Here is a 24,474-nt window from a genome sequence, read left to right on the forward strand (position 1 = left end):
CATGCAGTTTTGAAGGCTGGTGAGTTCCGAAATCTGCAGGGTAGGCTGGCAGGCTGGAGACCCAGGGACAGGCTGATGCTGCCGTTCAAGTCCAAAGGCCATCTCCTTGCTGTGTCCTCAGTGGCATTTTGTCTGCGCCTGCGTCCCCGATGTCTCTTCCTAGGAGGCCACCGCCCACACTGGGCCAGGGCCCCACCCACATGAATTCCTTTAACCTTAATGACCTCTTTAAAGGCATTTAAAAGGGGTTCTGTCTCCAAATACAGTTACACTGGGGATTAGGGCTTTAACATACGCATCGTCGGGGGTATAATTCCATCCATAACACCGGTCCTTTATAGAAACAGTAGTAGAAAGTCCATATTCTTTTTTCTTTCTTTTTTTTTTTTTTTTTAAACGTTTATTTATTTTGGTAAGAGAGAGAACAAAGCCAGGGAGGGGCAGAGAGAGAGAGAGAGAGGAAACACAGAATCCTAAGCAGGCTCCAGGCTCTGAGCTGTCAGCACAGAGCCCGATGTGGGGCTCAAACTCACCAACCGTGAGATCATGACCTGAGCCGAAGTCGGACGTTCAAACGACTGGGCCACCCAGGCGCCCCGAGAGTCCGTGTTCTGTGTGGTGATGAAGATCTCATTTGGAAAACAGGACACTAAGATCTCTCATAACATTGTCCTCAGAGTTTAATGTACTTCCGTGTCAGGTGCTCTCACCCAGGGCTCGGCACACAGGAAGTGCGCAATAAATGATGCCTCTTGTGACTGTTTCCCGAATGCGCGCGCGTCCGGGAGCATCCGCTCAGGGCCGGGGAGGGCCCCACCAGTCCTGAATTGCTGACGCCTTCTCCCCTCCCCGGGCCCCTTCCAGAGCCCCTGTGCACGCGCTTCATGGACTTTGTCTGCAAGAACCGCCAGCAGTGCCTTTTCCACTCGATGGTGTGTGACGGGATCGTCCAGTGCCGCGACGGCTCAGACGAGGACGCGACGTTCGCGGGATGCTGTGAGTGGGCTGGATGGGGAGGTGCCCGAGCCACTGGAGACACTCTGGGGGGAGCGGGCCACTCAGGTTTACAGGTCTTGCTCGAGTGCCCAATCTTGCCCTTCCTGAGAAAGACTTACCTTTGTGGCTTCAGAAGTGTTGCTTTTTGGTCGTTGGTATACGTATAAGGGGGAGGCGCCGAAGGTCCGAGGTCTTGGCCCAAGCGGGACCTTCTCCGACAGGCCTTTCCCACGGCCCATCGCTCTGTAGCGTCCTTATCTTGCTCCTGTGGCCTTCCCGGCACTAGTCAGCCCTTGGCACGCTGTGTATTTATTTGCCTGCCTGTCTCCCCCTGCCGGAATGTGGGCTTCACGAGAACAGGGCCTTTGGTTTGTTCACTGCTGTAGCCCCATTTTCTTAAGTGTATTTCTTTTGAGAGAGACAGAGACAGTGCGAGTGGGCGGGGGGCGGGCAGAGAGAGAGAATCCCAAGCTCGACTCCCCACAAACCGTGAGATCATGACCTGAGCCGAAACCAAGGGTCAGGCGCTCAACTGACTGAGCCACCCAGGTGCCCCTGTAGCCCCCTTCTTAAAACAGGGCCCTGCCCATGGTAGGCACTCATTCTAGTCAGCTCTGGCCGCCATCACAGAAGCCCACAGACTGGGTGGCTCAAAACCACAGAAAAGTGTTTCCTGACCGTCCAGAGGCCACAAGTTTGAGGTCAAGATGTCAGGAGGATTGGTTCTTCTGAGGCTCTCTTCCATGGCTTGCTGATGGCTGCCTTCTCCCTCACGTGGTCTCCTCACCGTGCCTACCCGTGTCTTGCTTTCCTTTTCTTCTAAGGACACCAGTCTTAGTAGATTAGGGTCCACCCTAATGACGTCACTGTAACTTCATCACTTCTTTTTTTTTTTTTTTTAAATAATTTATTTTTGAGAGAGAGAGAGAGAGAGAGAGCAAGCACGAGTGGGAAGAAGGACAGAGAGAGAGAGTGAGAATCCCACGCAGATTCTACACTGTCAGTGCAGAGCCTGACGTGGGGCTCGAACTCACCAACCATGAGATCATAACCTGACCTGAGCTGAAATCAAGAGTCGGACGCTTAACTGACCGAGCTACCCAGGTGTCCCTAATGTGACTTATTGATTTGCGAGAGAGAGGCAGAGAGAGAAAACAGAGTGGGAGTGGGGGGAGGTACAGAGAGAGGGGGAGACACAGAATCTGAAACAGGCTCCAGGCTCTGAACTGTCAGCACAGAGCCCGACGCGGGGCTCGAACCCACGAGCCGTGAGATCGTGACCTGAGCCGAAGTCGGACGCCCAACGGACTGAGCCACCCAGGCGCCCCTCACTTCGTCACCTCTTCAAAGACCCCGTTTCCGAGTACAGTCACCGTCTGAGCAGGCGGGGTGGGGGGGTGAGGCCATCGGTTGGCTTTTGCTGTCAAGGCGGCCGGTGGCTGGTCTGTCTCTTGGAGGAGGACGTTTGCCCTTCCCTCTTGTTTCCAAGTGGGGGCACTCCTTCGAACTCGTCGGTGTGGCAGTAACCTGGAACCTTCTTCCCTACCTAGCCCAAGACCCTGAGTTCCACAAGGTGTGCGATGAGTTCAGTTTCCAGTGCCAAAACGGAGTGTGCGTCAGCTTGATTTGGAAATGTGACGGCATGGACGATTGCGGCGACTACTCTGACGAAGCCAACTGCGGTAAGATCTCGGGCCTCCAGCCTCCTGTCCCTAGCCTCCGGGTCATGGCGACTCCTGTGGTCAAGGAGGGCCACGCTCAGCACACTCCCACGCAGGCTCTGCCTTCTCCGTCCTCAGCACTCGTTCCTGCCAGCTGGCGAGCGAGTCTCCATGTAAGGAATCGAGTCTTGAGGTGGCAGCCTGCCCCCCAGGAAGTGTCGGGGGCCAGGGTGGTGGGGGGGAGAATGTTTTTGCCCATTCCTTCTCTTTCCCCAGCTGGGAAGTTCACATTATGTCTAAGGAATATGGTAGAGGAATTATGGTAAATATTTCAGAGCGCGCTTCTCTCTCCCCAGGAAAAGTTACAGATTTCACAGTTTTGGGTTTTTCTTTTTTCCTTGAATTTAAATTCCAGGTAGTTAACATACAGGGTAGTCTTGGCTTCAGGAGTAGAACCCAGTGATTCATCTCTTACACGTGACACCCAGTGCTCATCCCAACAAGTGTCTTCCTTAATGCCCCCGACCCATTTAGCTCATCTGCCCACCCACAATCCCTTCAGCGACCCTCGGTTTTGTTCTCTGCATTTAAGAGTCTCTTATGGTTTACCTCCCTCTCTGTCTTTATCTTATTTTTCCTTCCCTTCCCCAACGTTCATCTGTCGTGTGTCTTAAGTTCCACGTATAAGTGAACAGATTCTGCGACTTAATAGAGTCTTTGTCCTTGTTGGGGCATCGTCACTAGTTAGGTCATCCCTTTGGTAAAGTGTCAAAAAGTCGGGCGTTATTTGTAAGATACAGAAGCCTAGTTCAGAGAAGCACGAGTTGGGATCCGGGAAGACGGGCTTCTGTTTGCGGATATGTATCTTTTTGGCTGCCCGCCGTATCTGGTAGGGTTGTGCCGGCTGCGGGACCTGGGTATCTGTTTGGCCTTTATGTCCACACCTGGTGCCGGGCTAGTGACTGACTGTGTGGTTCCTCTCCCCCAGAAAACCCCACAGAAGCCCCAAACTGCTCCCGCTACTTCGAGTTCCAGTGTGAGAATGGCCACTGCATCCCCAACAGGTGGAAGTGTGACAGGGAGAACGACTGTGAGGACTGGTCTGATGAGAAGGACTGTGGAGGTAAGGGTCCTGAGGCAGCCCCATGCCCAGGAGTCACCAGCACACTGCCTTCCACCTTTCTGCACCGAACGTCGTTCTGTCTCCTCACTGTCAGGCCGGTTCAGTGATCCGGGGTGGGGGTTGGGTAATAACTCTCTGAGTTCTTTTCTGTCCTCTCCCACTTTGAAAACCAGTGTGGCTGGTTCCTCTGGTTTCTAGGTATTTTGCAGGCCCCGGAAAGCGCTCTGCAGCCTGGCTGCTGCAGGATGCGGCCTCCGCATCTGCTTGGGGCTTGTTAGAGATGCAGTGTCTGACCCCACCCCAGGCTGCCTTTGAGTCAGAATCTGCATTTTAACAAGGCCTGCGGGTGACGAGTGTGCCTCACTACATCTGAGAAGCACTGGTGTGGAACGCGAGCTCGTTACCTTCCCTTCCCTTCTGGCGTTCTCACGTCGGAACTGGGTCTCAGGGGGGTGCTGTAGTTGACTTTTCACCAGAACAGCGTTCAGCCTCCGTGGGATGAGCTCTCTCACCCTCCCTGTGCGTTCTGAGTCACCTGCCCTCCGTCAGCCTGCAAAGGCACTGAGCCCCTATTGAGTAAGAGCAAACTCGTTCGAATATTAGCCCAAAGCAAGCACAATAGGATAGGTGCATCTGCCTCAACAAAGGGAAAGGATTGCCGTCCGTTCTGATGCCCCAGTAGAAATGTGCGGTTGGAGGTCACGGCTTCCTGTAACACTCTGGGTTTCCTCGCTTGCTTGTGTTTTGCTCAGATTCACACGTTCTTCCCTCCCCGACTCCCGGGCCCTCCACGTGTCTGCCCAATTACTACCGCTGCAGCAGTGGGGCGTGCGTGATGGACAGCTGGGTATGTGATGGGTACCGAGATTGTGCAGATGGCTCAGACGAGGAAGCCTGCCCCTCGCCTGGTGAGTGCCGGCCCTGCCCTCTCCCGTGGCACCTGCTTCTGTGGAGCAGGGCCTCAGGGGTACGCCCTGGGCGCGGCGTCGCCGGGCTCGGTTTCCCCTGCCTCCTGGGACCCTGTGCTCGGTGGCCAGGCTGCTGCTCGCCTCCAGAGCAGGGAGACCCGTGGAACTTGTGACTGGAGTGTCTCGTCTCCTATAACCGCCTTTTGATCTTCCTGCACGAAGAGGCCAGCCACCTTGCTTTCCACCCTGGCTGTGGTTGGGCCACCTTTGCTTCCTTCTACACAGGAAATTAGAATGGGAATTACAGGGAAAATATTTGTGTGTGTTAACACTCTCCAGGGGAGAGTCCGACTTTCCTGCCCACTAGCTGGAGGCCCTCCTACTAAAGGAGGGTAAGCACTGCCATCTAGTGGCCCAACGCAGAGAGGCCTCTGAAGGTGTGGGCAGTAAACCACGTTGCTGGAGGCGGGGGGTAAACCCTGAGACCCCCTGTCTAGTGCATGCCCTTAACTGCAGGCAGGACAGAGGTAAGGGTGCTGTGTTCTTTCCTCAACCGGATTCTGTTGCAAATTCAGTTTATAATGAGAAAATAGACAGTTGTCCGCCATGCTTCGCAAATCCTTTTCCTAGCAAACTTCTAGGTCAACACTCATTTTCCTCCTTTAAGACTCATCCGTCCCATTGCTTCACTGTTTAACATCATCAGTGGTTTCCTCTTGTCCCGAAGATAGATCCCAACCCTTGAGTCTTCTCTTCTTTTCTTTTTATTTTTTTATTTTATTTTTTTTTAATTTTTCAATATATGAAATGTATTGTCCTTGAGTCTTATTTTCAAGACCCTTCCTTGCCTGCCATTGCTTCGCACCTTTGCCAAGCTGGGTTCCTCCTTCTCATCCTATCTGGAAAGACCTGCTTCTTCTCTGCTGATAATTGTTTCAGCAGGGTTTCTGCCTCATCAGAGACCTCTGTCCTCCTTGACCTTGTCCTCCTCCTACTCCCCCCACCCCCCATGAAACCCACCATCCATCACGGCAAAGGGAGGCATGGATTTTGCAGCTAAAAGAGACCTTGATACGCCCTCCGTATTTATCAAAGAAAGTATGGAACAAAGACCACCTGTAAGGGAATCACTTGGGGTGTTTTTTTTTTTAAATATAGTTTTCAATCTTTTTAAATGTTTATTGAATTTTAAGAGATATAGAGAGAGAGACAGAGCATGGGCAGGGGAGAGACAGAGAGAGAGGGAGACACAGAACCCAAAGCAGGTTCCAGGCTCTGAGCTGTCAGCACAGAGCCCAACGCAGGGCTCGAACTCACGAGGTGTGAGAGCATGACCTGAGCTGAAGTCAGACGCCCAACCTACTGAGCCACCCAGGCGCCCCGCACTTGGGGTGTTTGTAAAAAATACAGAATTAGGATTTCTGTGTGGAGCTCAGGAGCTCCCCATGTGACCTGTAGGTTCACTAAAGTTTGAGATTCTTGGAACAAGTGCACCATCATTTTCCATCACAAGGCCACCACCATGGGGCTTTCACCGAGTCCTGTAATTGATATAGTTGATATTGATCTCTTTTCCAGTGTCACGTTTACCCATTGTCCTTTTGATCCCTCACTATGATCTGTCATGTGCTGCTTCCTGGTCATTTCACGTGTGGGAATCTTTCCTCCCCAAGCGATTCTGTGGACCTTGTATTTCTGGGGATCGTGCTGCATACTGCTTGGAATCCCCACTTTGCCTATTACAGTAATAGGCAAATAGTTAGTGTCCCAAAAACGTTTCTCAAAACAAATTGTAAAAAAAAAAAAAAAAAAAGATATTTTTTAAATCTCTGTCCTTGGCCCCCAAGACCCAGCTATCTGGTTAGTGAGTGTCTCGATTCTCCTTCTCTCACAATTGTCTTTTGGTTATCGGAACTCTGAGCAGGGTATTAACAGACTCTAGCAAATTCTGCTTAATCCAGTGAGCAGATTCCTATTTGGATTTTCCATTCAACTTCTGTGATTTCTTTTGCATGTACGTCATCAGTGCAAATTTAATTCAGGTTGTCTCCAGCTCTCAGATCTGGTTTCTTTATTGCGGGTCTCCTAACCGGTCTTGGGGTTTTGTGTCTCTCCCGTTTTCGGTGTACCTTCCGAGAGGCCGTATATTGATGCATGATCTTGTCCTCCCCAGTTTGGAACCTTCTAGCGGCCCCCTCACTGTCCAGGCAGTAGTGCTGTGATGTGCCTTGGCCTGGCTTTCTAGCTTCATATTTTACTGCTTTTCCTCATGCACCCTGTTTTCGCAGAGTGGTTCTGGGGGTAGGAGAGGCCCCTTTGAAAACCCGGTTTAAAACCATGGAATGAGCCCAATATCCCAGAGTTAGTACCTGGTTTTTGTTGTTGTGTTTGTTAGCTCAGGTTATCGTGTGATGTTTGTTAACGCTCTCTCTGTCTTCATGACCTCTGAGGGTAACTCTCCCCAAGGTCACCGTATCAGTGATTTCTCAGCCCCAGGGTTTCTCTGGGCGATTTTCCTTCTAATGGCCTAGATCTCCCTCTCTGGGCCCAGGAGTCTCCAGGCCCCCTGTGTGCCCCTCCCCTGGGCCTTCACTGCCCTCCTTGGGATTCTCTTTGCCTTTCTCCTGGTTTAGATTCGCTGCTTCCTGGGTCTCGTGTTTTGCTTTTCTCGGTTTACTCCCTTGTGTTGTTGGAGTACACCCTCTGGTAGTTTTGCCAGATGCATGTGGTGGCACAGTGGCCGAGGACACAGAGAGGATAGCCTTCAACGTGTATGTCCCCTGAGTTTGCTGCTTGGATTTGTTGTGCCTGTTGCTGTCGATGCCTGGGCCACAGGTGCCTTGTGGGACATGTTTTCTCCATCCTAAGGACTTGTTTTACTTCTCTCATGTTGGAGCTTCTATTTTCTGTATCCTAGATTTCTCCCCTCCCCTCCCTTTCCCGTTCAATCCCACTCTTTGGTAGAGCACATTTTCCAGAACGTTCTCAAGAAAGGGAACGTGGGAGGTATCATTGAGGTCTTGCTTATCTAACAGTGTTTTTCTTCTGTCTTCAGATGTGGTTGATGATTGTTGGTCCGGGCTTGGAATTCTATGTTGTCAGTAATTCTCCTTAAGAATTTGTCTCCCCTGCCGTTGAACCGCTCTTGGGAAATTCAAAGTCATTTTGATTTTGATCTTTTACATGTTGCATGTTTGTTTGTTTGTTCATTTTTTAACTCTCTGGAAGCTTGTAAGGTATTCCCTTTGGCTCCAGTGTTTTGAAATCTCACAACGATGTGCTTTGATGCAGGTTCCTTTCCATCCAGAGTGGTGGATGGACGCTGATAGGCTCCTTTATTCTTCAAATTTATGTATTTGAGTTTGGAGAGTTTTCCTTGAAATATTCCATTAATGGTATTTTCTTTTCTGTTTTCTCTTCCGGGAACTCATGTCATTCCTGCATTAGATCTACTGACGTGGTCCTCTTTTTCTATTTTTTAAAATTTCTTTATCTCTCTCTCTCTCTCTCTCTCTTTTTCTGTTTTCTGGAAGACTCACCCTATCTTTCAGCTCTACTACTGAGTTTTCTATGTCAGTTACCATGGTTTTTATTTTTTTTTTTTTTTAAATTTTTTTTTTCAACGTTTATTTTATTTTTGGGACAGAGAGAGACAGAGCATGAACGGGGGAGGGGCAGAGAGAGAGGGAGACACAGAATCGGAAACAGGCTCCAGGCTCCGAGCCATCAGCCCAGAGCCCGACGCGGGGCTCGAACTCACGGACCGCGAGATCGTGACCTGGCTGAAGTCGGACGCTTAACCGACTGCGCCACCCAGGTGCCCCAGTTACCATGGTTTTTAATCTTAAGAGATTTAAAATTTCTAGTACAGTTCCTTTTTCATGGCATCTTGTCTTTTTTTCATGCAGAAATCTATATTCTTTCATTCTGAGCGTATTAAGGATATTTATTTTTTGAAGTTTTCTTCTTACAAAATCTCTGTTTCCTCCAGATTTTCTTTATTAGGAGGGAAGAGGGTCCACACTGGTTTCTGTCTTTCATGTCAAAGGTTTTGCCCACATAATCCTGGGGTGTTTGCTTGTGTTTAAGGCTGGGGATGAAAACACTGCCAAGAGACTCCCCACAGCTTTGAGTTTCATGCTTGGGCTGTTTGTTGGGGAACTCCTGATCCCCAACAAGAGTTGGGGTTACTTGAGGGTTTGTCCCCGAGGCTGGTCAGTTGCCCTAGAGAAGAGTTTTTACAGTAATCTACTGCCTAGAGAATAAAGGTGTCACTGCCACGGTTTATGAGGAAGGGGACCAGGGTCCTCGCATCCAGCAATCTGTGAGTTTAACCCCTTTCTTCAGTACAGCATTCTTGCTCTTAGCTAGGCCTGACCAGCCCTTTTTACCCTGCACATTGTCTACATCCACCTTCCAAAGTTAGATGCCCACGTCTGGTTGATCCGCCTTCCATATCCAGAGCTCACCTTTGTCTCCAGGCCCCCATCGTAATTCCCAAAGCACTGTCATTTCCTAAATTTCCTAACACGTCGAGTTGGTTGCTCTTGCTGACCGGGTCCCTCAGTACTGAAAAGTGAATTTAAAAAAAAAAAAAAAACCAACCTCTTCTTCCAGCAAATGTCACTGCTGCCTCTACTCCCACTCAGCGTGGGCGCTGTGACCGATTTGAATTCGAGTGCCGCCAGCCAAAGAAGTGTATCCCCAACTGGAAGCGCTGTGATGGCCACCAGGATTGCCAGGACGGCCAGGACGAGGCCAACTGCCGTGAGTAGTCTCAGAGGGAGACGCTAAATAGGGAATAGTGTAAAATGCAGATGGGCCTTTGGGACATGAAAAGAACAGGGCAGATTAATCCCACACTCCCCCAAATGATAGCAGGAGCGTTTCGGCCCAAATGAAACAGCCACACGGTAAGATGAACATTGAAAATAATCAACAGAGAAGTGCAGTAGGACCTTCCTCCTGGGTGAGATTAACTCATTGATTGGTATTCTTTTTTTTTTTTCTTTTTAAGTTTATTTATTTATTTTGAGAGAAAGAGAGTGCTGACGCAAGTCGGGGAGGGGGTTGGAAGGGTTGAGAGAAAGGGAGAGAGAGAATTTCGAGCAGGCTCTGCGCTGGCAGCACAGGGCCCAGCACAGGCCTCAATCCCATGAATGGTGAGCTCGTGACCTGAGCCAAAATCAAGAGTTGGACACTCAACCAACTGAGCCACCCAGGCATCCCCTCGTTGGTATTCTTTAAATAAGTTTATTTAACCTGTTCCAAATTGGCCTTATTCATAAGGATGTTGCCTAGTTAAGAGCCTTAAAATAAAAATGTGCTTCGTCTCCAATTCTCCCCAATCCATTCATCCGAGAACCCTATCAAAAAAGGAAAGGAGGAGGGGCGCCTGGGTGGCGCAGTCAGTTAAGCGTCCGACTTCAGCCAGGTCACGATCTCGCGGTCCGTGAGTTCGAGCCCCGCGTCAGGCTCTGGGCTGACGGCTCGGAGCCTGGAGCCTGTTTCCGATTCTGTGTCTCCCTCTCTCTCTGCCCCTCCCCCGTTCATGCTCTGTCTCTCTCTGTCCCAAAAATAAAAAAAAAATAAAAAAAAAACGTTGAAAAAAGAAAAAAAAAAAAAAGGAAAGGAGGAGTGCCTGGGTGGCTCAGTCAGTTAAGCATCTGAGATGGTTGGTTTCAGCTCAGGTCATGATCTCATGGTTCGTGGGTTGGAGCCCTGCATCAAGGCTCTGGGCTGGTGTTACAGGACCTGCTTGAGATTCTCTCTTTCCCTCTGTCTCTGCCCCTCCTCTGCTCATGCTCACTCTCTCTCTCTCAAAATAAATAAGCTTAAAAAAAAAAAAAAGGAAATGAGATTAGTATGGCATGATTCTTCTCAGAAAAGCTGGTCCCTGAAGGCCACTGCATTCTGTTCTAAGTGCTTGTTAATCATTTGTTATCAGTTTAGGAATCTTCACAGATTAATAGCAACTAGATTCTCAGTTTCTAAAACCTACATTTTGCCACTTTAACAATGTTGAGACATGTTTAATAAGCTGTTGTTTGATTATATTTTTCCACGTGGGGTAATTCTGTGTTGGGGATCTTGGCAGTCTCTTAAAACAACGCCTTTCACAGGGTTTCTCCCTGACCGTTCTATATGAAATGACCCCTGCCCAGCGTTCTGTTATTATTCTTCTCTTTATGTTTCTTTGTAGTTGTTAATCACTATCTAAAATACCAGAGTTGTTTGCTGTTCCTCTTAATAGAAAGTAAGCTCTATGAGGTTAGGTCCTTTGTTTTACACATCACCATAGTCTTAGCATCTGGAACGGTGCCTGATTCTTGGTAGCCCTCCGTGAATATTCACTGGATGGGTAGATGGTTGGGTAGAAGGATAAATGGAGGGGTAGATGGGTAGATGGGTGGGTGTGTAGGTGGATAGATGGGTGTCTAGATGGGCGGGTGGGTGGGTGGATGGATGGATGCTGAGTAGATAGATGGTGGGTGGGTAGGTGGATGGATAGATGGAAGGATGAATTCCATCTTGAGTTTCTTATACTAGTGGGTCTCAAACATTTTCTAAATGCTCTAATGCAGTTTTATTTGTAACCAAGCCCCCCTTGCAACTTCCCAAAGCAAACCAGTTTCTACTCAGCATGTAACAGAGCTCATAATACAGTGGTTTTCCAGGAGAAGGGGGATTATAGTTGGTAAAAACCTCACATTTCCTTTCTTTCATCGCGAATTCCTCTAGTAGAGAGCTCTTTTAAAAGCGTAGCTAATTGCAGCCTATACTTCCACACTAGAGACATGCCATTTTTAATTCGCCAGTTGAGGAGGGTTGTTACGACATTCTACCCCGCCTCAACCCCTGGATCTCTTCATCTCTAGCAACATCTCTGTCGATCCCTTATCCATTCCCGTTGCCATCCTGGTTCTCTCGTGAGCACATTATCCGTTCTTTCTACCTCCGTCTCAAGGTGTGGTTGTCAGAGGTCGATGCGGTGTTTCAGGTAGAAAACGGGATTACTTGTCCTTGTTCTGGAACAGAAGTATTCAAGCCAATTCTGGTGAATCGCTGTGGAGCTTGTAAATGACTGCATGCACTCTAGATCACTTGACTTCAAAGCTTTTGCTCTTCCTGAAGGCAGGGTCCAGCGGTTACCGTCAAAGAGGCATCACGGTCCCATTGTGGGGGGGTTACCACTCCTCATCCCGGAGGCGTATTTTTTTATTAATTTTTTTGAATGTTCATTTATTTTTGAGAGAGAAAGAAAAAGAGAGAGGGAGCGAGCAGGGGAGGGATGGAGAGAGAGAGACAGAATCCGAAGCAGGCTCCCGGCTCGTAGCTGTCAGCACAGAGCCCGAACCGGGGCTCAAACCCACACACTGTGAGATCATGACCTGAGCCGGTCGGACGCTTAGCCGACTGAGCCACCCAGGTGCCCCCAGAGGCGTATTTTGAATCAGAAGCTGATTAGTTCGGAGAATGCAGATCCCTTTTCCTAAACACGACAAACCGTTACCATAACGTAGCCCTCCCCTGTGTTGCAGCCACACACAGCACCTTGACCTGTATGAGCATGGAGTTCAAGTGTGAGGACGGCGAGGCCTGCATCGTGCTCTCCGAGCGCTGTGACGGCTTCCTGGACTGCTCAGACGAGAGTGACGAGAGGGCCTGCAGCGGTGAGTGCCACCCCTCGGGCCCTGGGCTCAGCCTCAGCTCTCCCCTCCCCCACTCCAGCGGGAACCCTTGGGAGCCTCCTCAGTCTGAAGAGGAAACCGCTTTTTGCCCAGTTTTGGAGCACCCGGTCAAGTGAGGCTTGTCCTGCCTCTGTGGTAGTTTGAACTCATCCCCGTGAGGGAAACACTGGTCTCGGATTTGTTTTCTGTGGACGTCCCACCTCGTGTGGGTGCACCATGCTCCCAGAGCCTCAGGCTTTGCGGTGGGGTGAGCTCAGTCCTTCTGTGTAGAACGTGTCTAGAAATCGTCCTAGTCCTTTTGGGCTGCCGTAACAGAACACCACAGACCGAATGGCTTATAAGCAACAGAAACTTCCTCCTCATAGCTCTGGAGGCGGGAAGCCCAAGATCAGAGCACCCGCAGATTCCGTGTCTGGTGAGGGCTCATTTCCTGGATCATAGATGGCCGCCTTCTGTGTGCCCTCTCACAGGGAAAGGGGTGAGGGAGCTCTCTGGGGTCGCTTTTATGATGATACCAATCTCATTCACGAGGACTCCATCCTTATGGCCTGAACACCTCCCAAAAGCCCCATTTCTTAATACCATTATGTTGGGGATTGAGTTTCAGCATATGAATTTGGGGGGGGGGGGACACAAACATTCAGTCTACTGTAGCGGCAATGGATCGTGCTATGACATTGTCCCTGGACCTGCAGTATTTTCTGTTGAGAAACAGCTTACCTCAGTGCAGACAAGGAGGCGAAATCTAATGAAAATTTCGTGACCGGATATTTAGGAGACCCCGAGAGAGGTTGTGTAGGAAGGTTTGAACTCTTTTTCTGGAATGTCTTAAGATGATGACAGTGGCTTGACAACGTGGATCATGACAGGTCTGCCTAAAAGTCAAAGGACCTCTTGGGTCCTTTGGAATCCAAGGATACCACTTTCCAACCCTTCCTCTCCATCTCTCTAGATGAACTAACTGTATACAAAGTACAGAATCTCCAGTGGACAGCTGACTTCTCTGGGAATGTAACTTTGACCTGGATACGGCCCAAGAAAATGCCCTCCGCTTCTTGCGTCTACAACATCTACTACAGGTGGGTCCCGTCTTTGCCTCGGGAGAAGAAAACCGTGTCCTTACCACCACTGGATGTGCTGTAAACCCTCGTGGCGAGCACGGCGTGGCTCCCCGCCCGCTGAGGCAGGCATCCCAGCAACCCCATGCTGCTTTGACGTGACGGTATCTTTATTCTTTTGGCCAGGGTGGTTGGAGAGGGCATATGGAAGACTGTGGAGACCCACAGCAATAAAACAAGCATGATATTGAAAGTCTTGAAGCCAGATACCACGTATCAGGTTAAAGTCCAAGTGCAGTGCCTGAGCAAGGTGCACAACACCAACGACTTTGTGACTCTGAGGACGCCGGAAGGATGTGAGTGTCACAGTTAATTTTTATGGAGCGCACAAGCCCTTAGGTGGGGTTTTCAGAGTTTCTCAAGGACGCTTGGCAACGTGGGAACATAATTACGTGTGCCTCACACATGCAGAAGATTTGTGGCGAAAGTTTATGGTCCCACCCGAGTGGTTGACCATGTAGGTATTCTCCTTATCACGTCACGTAATGTTTTTCTACCCTAAGAAGTTAATTTCAGATTGTGCCCACCGTTGCCTCCTTTGCATTTCTTATCTTGTTCCCGTCCCTACCTTCCGTCTCCAGGTATTTCCCAGTACTTGGGATTGTGAGATCATTGTGAAACCATGAGGCACGCCAAGACTATTGAGGCTAAGTGGTAAAGAAATTTGCCGAAACTCACGTGTCCTAGAGGGTTCCCTGCTTCTTCCCCTCTCACGGTGGCTGACACTGGGTGACTGTGCGTGTATTCCAGTGATCCTCTTTCCCAAGGTTTTGTGAACGTCTCATCTGCCAGTGCCCGTGCTGACATTTAGATTACGGTTGGAGACATCACTGTGAACTCACGCTGGTCTTCGTGTCCGTGCAGATGCCGACATGTGAAATAGATTCAGATAGGCGTATCTAGGCGTATCTTGGTGTACACGCGTGTATTTGCACGCTTTGTCAGCTGAGAAGGCCCAGACGGAGAGAGGACTCCACAGTAGCAGTGAGCGCATCTGTCAGTAAGACCTGGGCTTCTGTGCCGTTCTTCAAAAAAGGAAGACCTTCAAGGAGGGCTCCTTGAAGAATCCGTTGATTCCAGCGCTAGGGCGGGGCAGCTAGGACATGAGCCTACAGAAAGCAAGGAAGTGCGTGTGTGTGTTACGACTTTGTTAAATTAACGTTTGTTCAGTAGAGCCCCTGGGGTGCCGGACGGTCCACAGAAGACCACAAAGGAAAATCGAAACAGAGAGGTTTATCATTCGCAGGTTCCCCAGGAAGAGCCACAGCACACCCGAGGGGCCACATGGGCAGGGGAAGGCAGGGTGCAGGCAGACAGAGTGGCGGGTCCCGGGCACATGCCCTTTTTAGGGCTCCCGGGTGCAGTACATTGGGGTTCCTGTGCTGAGGCCGCATTGGTCAATTCAAGCCAAAAACAGGGGGTAAAGCTCTGTGGAGCACACCAGGGGAAGGTCCGGGGAGGCAAGGGAGACCGTTGATCACACGTTGATCAGTCGTGTCAGGAGCTCAGATTTGCTTGTGGCTCTGCAGGCTGCTTGCTGGGGCACACGCTTGCGTGAGGGGCTGGTGTCAGTGGAAGACGCCTGCAGGCTGCTTGGCCAAACAAAACGGAGGCTCAGGCAGCAGTATGGTACTGCTAAGGAGGATCTTGGCTAAGTTCTTGGCGCCCCGGAGCGATCTTTGAAATACCCCATTCGTTGATTTTCTTTCCACAGATAATTAGCTGAGCACCTAGTATGGCTCAGGTGTTAGGTTAGATACGGGAGCTTCGGGTGAATGAGACACAGTCCTGCCCTTGGAGGGCTTGCCAGCCACCGATTGTTGATGAATGCTCACCGCATCGGTTTGCTGGGGCTGCTATAACAGAGTGATGTGGACTGGGTGGCTTACACGACAGAAATTTATTTTCTCACAGTTCTAGAGGCTGGGAGTCCGAGATCAAGGTACTGGCAGGGATTTTCCTTCTGAGGCCTCTGTCCCTCTGGTTTGCGGATAGTATCTTCCGCCTGTGTGTGGGTGTGTAAGGGGGGATGGGAGGGCCCATAATATTCAACATTTGTGGCTCATCCACGTGGATAAGTACGCTGCAGTCAGAATGAAGTTTGCCCAGAAGGTATCGTAGCTGGTTTTCACGTATGGCGGCGTCTCACCCAGCTCTTGAAGGCAGTCACGAGAGAGAAGATCCAGAAATGTCTCGGCCGTGCCCGTGTAATTAAAGGAAAGTAGTTAAAGAGCTTGCTTTGAGGGTGATCCCATTCATTCGGGTACAGAAGTTCTGCGCCGTTAGAAAGTCTTACTCCTCTGTGGTCATGCCTGTGGTACGAGGGTTGTACGAGAAGTCGAGGCAGCAGGTGCTGTGCTTGGCGGTTAGGATCTCAGCATTGAACGCCCAGTGCCTGCAGGTGATTCTGTCCTGCAGCCCTTGTGAGCCTCACACCTACATCACAACCAACGAAGCCGTGATCTCACGTGTGGACAGCACACCTCACATTCCAGACGAGAGGAAAGGTTTGTCGATGCCAAGGCCAAGCTCACGGCCTTTCCTGGTGGCTTCTTGCCAGTGCTGGCTCTAGATTCTTTCCGGTCTTTGTGGTCAGTCTCAGGGAAGTTCCTCCCATTTACCCAACACACAGATGGGCTTTAACCCTGCCTTGACTCTCTTCTAGTGCCAGACGCCCCTCGCAATCTCCAGCTGTCGCTCCACAGGGAAGAGGAAGGCGTGATTGTGGCCCACTGGATTCCTCCCGCCCACACGCATGGCCTCATTCGAGAGTACATTGTAAGCATCTTCACGTGCGACTGTGTGAACAGGAGATTCTGGGTCTGCCAGCACAGCAGGGTGTTCTGTGTGCCGAGCACTTGATTTGGGGTAGCCTGGTAAATAGTGGTCCACCTGTTAGAGGATTTTACATATCACCTCCCTCTCTCCTCCTGCCTCCTCGTCAGGTATCAGGACGTCCCAGACCATTGGGTACCCTGCTGATAATTGTTTCTTCTCGCTTCAGGTGGAATACAGCAGGAATGCTTCCAGGATGTGGGCGTCCCAGAGGGCTACCAGTAACTTCACGGAAATAAAGAATTTACTGGTTAACACTCCGTACACTGTCCGAGTGAGTGTTAGCACCCGGTTCGGCCATCCAGGCGGCCTTAGAGCATGCCTTTATGAACGACTTACAAATAGTCTGCTAAAAACCCAGCCCTTTGCTGGGGGGGGGGGGGGGGGGGGCGTGGCGGTGGGGGGAGGCATCATTTTTTTCAGTCTCTTAAATCAGTGCCACAGAGAACTTGAAATCAGACTTCCCTCAGATAACCAAGAATTTATGGTAAATGCAGCTTTACCTGCTTTTCACCCCGATTTTCTGCTCGCGTTTCAGCTCCCGTACGTCTACGCTTACCACCTTTCTGCTGATCCTTGGCTGCAGGGTGGTACAGAGCTATGGTCACTGGCATTTACAAGCCAATATCGTAGGGATCTTAAGCAATATGTTATTAATACCTTTAGCAGAAAAGAGAGAGATTTTGTGCAGAACATGTTTGTTGGGACACTTAAGGGCGCACACCGACTCCATGACCCTGATCATTTCCCCATTACCCTTTTTCATTTGTGTGTCTGCACGGCCCCACGCCTCCACGCGCACACGCACCCCCCCACCCCTGCCCTTGACGTCCGTCAGTCCACACGAATGCCGTCATGTCTGCACTGTCACGACCCCCTTTGCCCAGCTTCCTCTTATTAGCCCCTTGTTTCAGATGCTGGGGCCTCTGAGTGTCCCGGATCCCTCTGTGTAGAATGTTTGCCTCCCTCATTGCCAGGGTCTCAGCCCCGTAGCCCACTGGGGACCCTCGCTGTATGGTGTACTGCCTTTATCTTCTACTAATTCACACTCTGATTTGAAAAGGTGGCTGCGGTGACTAGCCGTGGAGTAGGAAACTGGAGCGATTCTAAATCCATTACCACCGTCAAAGGCAAAGGTAAATGATTCCAGCGTTCGCAGATTCAGAGGACAGAGAAACCCTTCGGAAATAACTTACAGTATGACTGGGAAACGGAGAAGCGTAGATGAGAAATCTTCACGCATCCTCCTTCTGCCCAACATGCACACATTTCCAGGTGTTTCCATACTGCCTTAGCTACAAAGTTTCTTCGGGTGCCTGTTGAATGTCCTCCTACCCCTGAGCCGAGCATCTCTAAAGATGCAGACGTGCAAGAGGGATTTCTGAAGGCCGTTGCGCCCAGCTCTTATACTCATGCACAATATCCAAAATCAAAGGACTCCTTCCTTCTCGCCAAGGGTACAGAGGATTTTGTCCGTGTCCATTTATGGTGTTTGTAAGATCCCCAGGCTGACCCTTGTGTCTTCCCCAGCGGCACTGACAAACCGTGTGTAGGTGGTAGTTCCTAGCACCAGAGTTGACCCTAGTGATAGCTGACTGCCCGCCAAGAGCCGGGTACTCGGGAGCACCTGCTGCTCGGCATATATCAGCCCATGTCACGGATGTAAGAACAGATAAAGAAGTAGAAAGAAGCGAAGTCACCTCCCACGTGGTCAGTAAATCGCAGAGAGCTGGGAGCAGACCCTGATCCTCCTGGCTCCAAAGCCTGTGCCTTTAGCCGCTGGGCTGCTCTGCTCCCCTTGGGCCGAGACGCGTACTCCCGCTGCCCTGTCCCGCTTGCACGTGTCCTCGCGAGGGCAGGGGGGCCCGGCTTGGTTTCCTCCGCCCTCGTGTCACTGGTGTTGAGGGCGAGCCATTGAAATAATTGAGGAAGGAATGAATTAAAGCGATTAAAATGAAGGCTTCTGGCATACTTGGGGGAGGTGGATTACAGCCTCATGTTCCTCGGCGGTTTCCTGATCTTAGCCTTGGCACTCGCGGCTTTCGTTTCTGGACAGAAGCGTCCTATGGGACATGACTGGGGGGCTTTAACCTGAGCCTGCGCCAGTGAGAAACAGGCTGTGGTTTATGGAGAGTCACTATCTGGTTGCCTTTAAAATTGGGGCTCATTGAGATCAGGGCAAGAGGAAGGCAAACTTAGTGAAGCCAGCCATTCTGTAGCAGGGTGCTCTTGGGTAATTGGAAAAAAATGGACTGAGTTCACACTCCCCTAGGGTTTTTGCTGTGTTGTCATTTCCCTCTCCAAAACCCATCAAGGCATGCTGGCCGTACGTATCGAAAAGAAGGGACCCTGGAAGGTCAGCAATAAAACATGTGCCTTGAATTCTCTCAGCGCAAATCACACCTGCTTTGGAAAGTGTCTTAAACTTCTTTTGTGTGATTTTGTTGGTGAGCCTCAGCTCATAACAGGTTTTGGTTCAGGCACGTGCAGGAGGTCACGCTGTGCTGAATCAGAAAGTATGTGTTGCGTTCGGTCCGTGATCCTGTGTCCTCGTGATGTAACACATAGGACAGACGCAGTGGCGTCAGCCAGAAGCACCACGTTCATCATGGGATGTGGTGGGTTAATAACAACAGTGTTTCTCATTGAGTCCATGAGATTGAGTACATTGTATACTTCTTGTGTACTAAGCACCTTGCTTCCTTTTTACATGAATTGATCTCCCTTAAAACTTACTGATCCTGTAAGTATTCCTAGCTCATTTTGTAGCTTAAAGAAACTGGGCTTCGGAAAGGACTGTGACCTCTCCCCAGTGACCACGACTATAATTCAGGTTGACTTTACAGCAGCACCCACACTATTTTGCTCTGAGTCGGCGGCCTGAAACTCCTATCTTTTCTTCTTCCTGCCCTGCTATCCTTTTTTCTTCCTCATGCTGACTCTCATTGCATGGTTGATCATCTGGAGGGACTCCTCCAGATTTTGGTACGTCTCTTTTACCACCAAATCTTATCCTCTCCTTCAGGTGTCTCTTGCCTTGCCTGTATCAGAGGCGCATGTGCTAAAAAGTCAAGTATACAAGTTGTCATTTAAATACTGTCTTCTGGGGGCGCCTGGGTGGCTCAGTCGGTTGGGCGTCCGACTTCGTCTCAGGTTCACGATCTCGTGGTCCGCGAGTTCGAGCCCCGCGTCGGGCTCTGGGCTGATGGCTCAGAGCCCGGAGCCTGCTTCCGATTCTGTGTCTTCCTCTCTCTCTGCCCCTCCCCCATTCATGCTCTGTCTCTCTCTGTCCCAAAAAATAAATAAACGTTAAAAAAAAAATTTTTAAATACTGTCTTCTGATAATAGTTATCCCACTAAGCCCTTTGGATTGTGGCTGGCAGAGCACCATCCGCCATCTTGTGGACGGGCCTTCTGAACGTCAAGCGCCGTGCTCATCACTTGCACTGAGAGGGCTCTTTTCCCTCTGCCACTTTCTTTTCACACACACCCCTCCCTGCCCCCAGTTCTCAGCTTGGGCTCTGGCCTTTTTGAGAATGCCAGTGACTTACTAGTTCCTTCCTCTGTCCGAGGCGGGACTTTACTGGACACGGAAAGAAAAGGCACATTGGTTGAGTTAACATTAGTATGAAGGGAAGTAAGTTGCCTCCGGTTACACAGTCGTTAAGCGTCTAAAACGGGAACTTGAACTCGGGTTTGCCAGACTCCAGAGGCCACGTGGTTTGCATCTTGCCACACGTGCATTTACAACTTCTGCCTTACGATCTGGCCTGCTCTCAACTTTTGAAGAGGCCGCTGAGACCTCCTCAGTGCCAATAAAGGTGGAGCTTTCTGTGATCCCCGCACGTTTCAGAACCAGGCCGCCGCTGGGCTGTTTGGGGGCATTTACACAGTGGAACTTTTCTGCTCCACCTGATTGCCAGGAGAGCGGGCTGAGCCGAGAGGGTTACGTGTTCGCCGGGCAACTGTGGACCCAACCTCAGCTGCAGGACGACAGCGGTAAAAGAGACGAGTGAAAGCAGCCCAAGAAATGCCCTTTCTTCCCCAACTAAAAAGATCGCTTTGTCTGTTGAGTTGAAAACTGTTCGGCCCTGCCTTCCTCACTTTTCGTCACGTGCTTTCTCTTTTTGAATTCCTTTTTGTTTTCAGTGATCCCACCACCAGATATCCGCATTGACAGCTACAGTGAGAATTCTCTAAGCTTCACCCTGACCATGGATAGTGACGTCAAGGTAACGTTGGAATTTCCAAACAGCGGCGGGTGGGGCTCTCCTTTGTATGGAGCTGGTGCCGCATGGGCCAAATGAGATGAAGAAAAGCGAGGGATTCGATCCAGTAAACCCAAAATACCACAGCCAGGTCGGTTCCTTCCCCCGACGAAGAACAACGTGAGTCTTTGCACGTAATTGTTCTGCCTCAGCCCGGTGCCTTTTTTTCCTTTTTTTTTTTTTTTTTAAACCGTATAATTAAATGGTTCACAGCTACAATGCAAATAAAGAGTTGGTGTTAACAGAATATGTATGCCCTGTAATTTTCAGCTTTATTGGATTTCCTGGTGCTAAGCACTAATGCAGAGGTTCCCACAGGGGAAGAGAGAGTCGGATGCCTTAGAAACATGCCCCCTTGTAGCCACCGCGCCCCCTCCCCTTCCAGCGCCCCCGTCCGCTCTGCGAGGCCTGTCTGCAAAGCCGGCTCCACCGGGGTTCTCTGCCTGCCTGTGGTTTTCCAAGCTGAGGTCCACCTTCCGTAGCGTTCTTGTCTGTTTTGCCTCGTTTCCCTCCCTGTCCGTGGAGCGGTGGTGGGACAAACAGCCTTCAGAGCCCCTTGTGCCAATTATGGGACTGCAGTTTGGGGGCACATGCCCTTGGCTTCAGAGACCGTTGGTGTAAGAAATGGCCTTTATATAAACCCTGTCTGTATCACAGTTTTTGGTCTTGCACGTGTTTTTTTGGCTGGTGTCCCATATTTAAAGGTCTTTAGATCAAATTCCTTTATGAGCTCAGGACTTCGAAAAGGTAGGCTTTCCTGATACATGGATAGGTTTGCTCCTGTTAGACAAGAAGAGCTCAAAGGGAGCCCCTTTTGTAGCGACCTCTTGGCCTTGACTGCAAGGATCGCCTGAGCTGAGATTTATCCTTAATTACCATAACGTAATTATCTTTAAAGTTTTTCCTCTTTCTGCCTTTGTGAACTGGCTCTTGTCCTTTTATTCTGCTACAGTGTTTTTGATTTCATCAAGCCCATATTTTATATTCTACATAGTCTACTGTTTGTTTTTAAATTTTTTTGGGGGGGGATTTTTTTTTTAAAATGTTTATTCATTTTTGAGAGAGAGACAGAGCCCGAGCCAGGGAGAGGCAGAGAGAGAGGGAGACACAGAACCTGAAGCAGGCTCCAGGCTCCGAGCCGTCAGCACAGAGCCCGACGCGGGGCTGGAACTCACTGTGAGATCATGACCTGAGCCAAAGTCGGACATTCTACCGACCCAGCCACCCAGGCACCCACCCCCCCCCTCTTTTTTTTTAATGTTTATCTAATTTTGAGAGAGAGAGACACACACACACACACACAGAGTGTGAGCAGGGCAGGAGAAGAGAGAGAGGGAGACACAGAATCCCATGCAAGCTCCAGGCTCCGAGCCGTCAGCACAGGGCCCGACGTGGGGCTCGAACTCACGAACCATGAGATCGTGACCTGCGTCGAAGTCTTATGCTTAACCGACTGCGACACCCAGGCGCCCCTGGTTTTAGAACTAGGGGCCAGGTAACTAAATATTCAGTGATCGCACACTTGGAACCAGCCTAAAGATCAAAAGAAACAACCTGTCTGCTGTAAGAAAGGAGATGCCGAAAGCAGCCATCGTCAAGGGGTGCCTTTTGCGTTTGCTGTGCTCCCTCGACTGTGTACTGTTCCTCTAACCTGTTTCTTCGTTCTCGGCAGGTGAATGGCTATGTGGTGAACCTCTTCTGGGCATTTGACACCCACAAACAAGAGAAGATAACTTTGAACTTCCGGGGGAACATCTTGTCGCACAAAGGTAACACCTTGGAGCTAGTTGGCACGTGAGCAGGGAGGAGAAAGGAGATGGATATTTCTTGGTGGCAGAGTTTGTGTGGGGGCCGCCTGGAAAGGGAGGCTCTCCCCTGCCTGCTGTTCTGGGTGGGCAGAGTGAAGAGACTGTAACTGACGCCTGCTTCGGGGGGGGGGGGGGAAGGTGGTCCGCTTGGCTCGTCAGTCTCCTTCTCTAGCTTGGTGGCTCTTCTGTTGGCTCTTAATGGAAGTTGGAGGCTTCAAAGAGGAAAAACTGGAAAGAAGCTAGATTAACCCTCTACCGATGATTTTTTAGCTCCAAAAGAAAGTTCTGGGAGTGAGTTACCTGCACCTCTTCTCTGGCGTGGTTCACTCCTGCTTTGCTAATGCGAGGTCCACAGGGCGTGGTGCATAGTTGGTATTCAGTGCACGTTTGTTGAATGGATGGACAAGCGACCTGAGCTAAGGGAGGAGGGAAGGAGGTACCCCAGTCCCTCTTATACGTGTGCACCTACTGTGCACAGGCATTTACCTAGGCGTTCTTTGTAACCTAGGCATTTTATACAACCCCAGTAATAAATCTATGGGGTATGCTCGTTTCATGGGTGAGAACCCAAGGTTCAGAGATAAAGTAGTTCCCTCGGAAGGTGGCAGCTTTAGAACCTGCAACTTTCTGATTTCTGAGGCTATGATCTCATTGTCTCAGTGTCACACCGATAGAAATTGGCAGAATCAGAAACAGTAATTGTCTTGCCTGAAATATATTAGGGCTAGCTAGATGCGAGGCACCCTGCCGAACGTTTTTTTTTTTTAAGCGTTTTATTTTTGAATCCTTGGAATAGTAGCTGCTGTAAGTGTAGTTGTTCTTTTCTGTCTTACAAACAAGGAAATGGACTTCGTTTGAATACAGTTGACCCTGAACAGTCAGGGGTTAGAGGGCACTGACCCAGTTGAAAATCTGCATATAACTTTTGACTCCCCTAAAACTTAACTACTAACAGCCTGCTGTCAACCAGGAGTCTTGCCAATAACATGAACAGTGAATTAACACATTTTGTATGTCGTTATCTGTTATCTACTGTGTTCCTACAATAAAGTAAGCTAGAAAAAAAGTGTTCTTAAGAAAATCATAGGGAAGAGCCAACATACATTTATAGTACCAGATTATAAAAAACCCATGTACAGGGGCACCTGGATGGCTCAGTCGGTTAAGCGTCCGACTTCGGCTCAGGTCATGATCTCACGGTTCATGAGTTCGAGCCCCGCGTCGGGCTCTGGGCTGACAGCTCAGAGCCTGGAGCCTGCTTCGGATTCTGTCTCCCTCTCTCTCGGTCCCTCCCTGCACTCGTGCTCTGTCTCTGCCTCTGTCTCTCTCTCTCAAAAATAAATAAAAATATTTTAAAAAATAAAAATAAAAAACCCATGTACAGGTGGGCTCATGCAGGATCAAACCTGTGTTGTTCAAGGGGCAGCTGTAGTTTTATATCCTGCCCTTTCCACTTAACGTAAAGTTGTAGGAATTTTCTAGTCTCATTAAATATTCTCGGAAACAACTTTTTTAAAAAATTTCTTTAAATGTCTATTTTTGAGAGCGCATGAGCAGAGGAGGGGCGGAGAGAGAGGGAGATATTTTTGAGAGAGAGATGACACATGAGCAGGGGAGGGGCAGAGAGAGAGGGAGACAGAATCTGAAGCAGGCTCCAGGCTCCACGCTGTCAGCACAGGGCCCGACGTGGGGCCCGAACCCACCGACCACGAGATCATGACCTGGGCTGAAGTCAGACGCTCAACCGACTGAGCCACCCGGGCACCCCTCGGATGGTCAGCTTTAAAGAAACTACCTAGCGCCCGTGCAAGTGTGTTATTTGTAGGAGTCATCAGTAACTAACGCTGGGATGAACTTGCAAAACGATGAAAATCCTACACTATGTGGGGCTCACTTAAACCGAGAGATTGCCTTAAAAAAATAGGGTATCGGGGCACCTGGCTGGCTCAGTCGGCACAGCATATGACTCTTGATCTCAGGGTCATGAGTTTGAGCCCCACACTGGGTAGAGATTTTTTTTAAAAACGCTTAAAAAATAGGTTGTTGTATAGCAAGTAACAAATTCT

General features: G+C 49.9%; 1 protein-coding gene across 1 annotated transcript in view; it reads left to right on the top strand.

Annotated features, from left to right (window-relative positions):
* The window catches only part of SORL1 (sortilin related receptor 1), a 166,024-nt gene that overhangs the window by 127,043 nt on the left and 14,507 nt on the right, over positions 1 to 24,474 (top strand). The window contains exons 28-40 of the mRNA XM_042959590.1: positions 865 to 996; positions 2,547 to 2,678; positions 3,646 to 3,780; positions 4,533 to 4,688; positions 9,306 to 9,455; positions 12,230 to 12,361; positions 13,332 to 13,458; positions 13,624 to 13,793; positions 16,163 to 16,275; positions 16,502 to 16,606; positions 17,396 to 17,468; positions 20,482 to 20,564; positions 22,273 to 22,369. Coding sequence (XP_042815524.1) covers positions 865 to 996; positions 2,547 to 2,678; positions 3,646 to 3,780; positions 4,533 to 4,688; positions 9,306 to 9,455; positions 12,230 to 12,361; positions 13,332 to 13,458; positions 13,624 to 13,793; positions 16,163 to 16,275; positions 16,502 to 16,606; positions 17,396 to 17,468; positions 20,482 to 20,564; positions 22,273 to 22,369 — 1,605 coding nt within the window. The remainder of the gene's footprint in view (positions 1 to 864; positions 997 to 2,546; positions 2,679 to 3,645; positions 3,781 to 4,532; positions 4,689 to 9,305; positions 9,456 to 12,229; positions 12,362 to 13,331; positions 13,459 to 13,623; positions 13,794 to 16,162; positions 16,276 to 16,501; positions 16,607 to 17,395; positions 17,469 to 20,481; positions 20,565 to 22,272; positions 22,370 to 24,474) is intronic.

The sequence above is a fragment of the Panthera tigris genome, chromosome D1, assembly GCF_018350195.1.
Source record: "Panthera tigris isolate Pti1 chromosome D1, P.tigris_Pti1_mat1.1, whole genome shotgun sequence".
Taxonomy (NCBI): domain Eukaryota; kingdom Metazoa; phylum Chordata; class Mammalia; order Carnivora; family Felidae; genus Panthera; species Panthera tigris.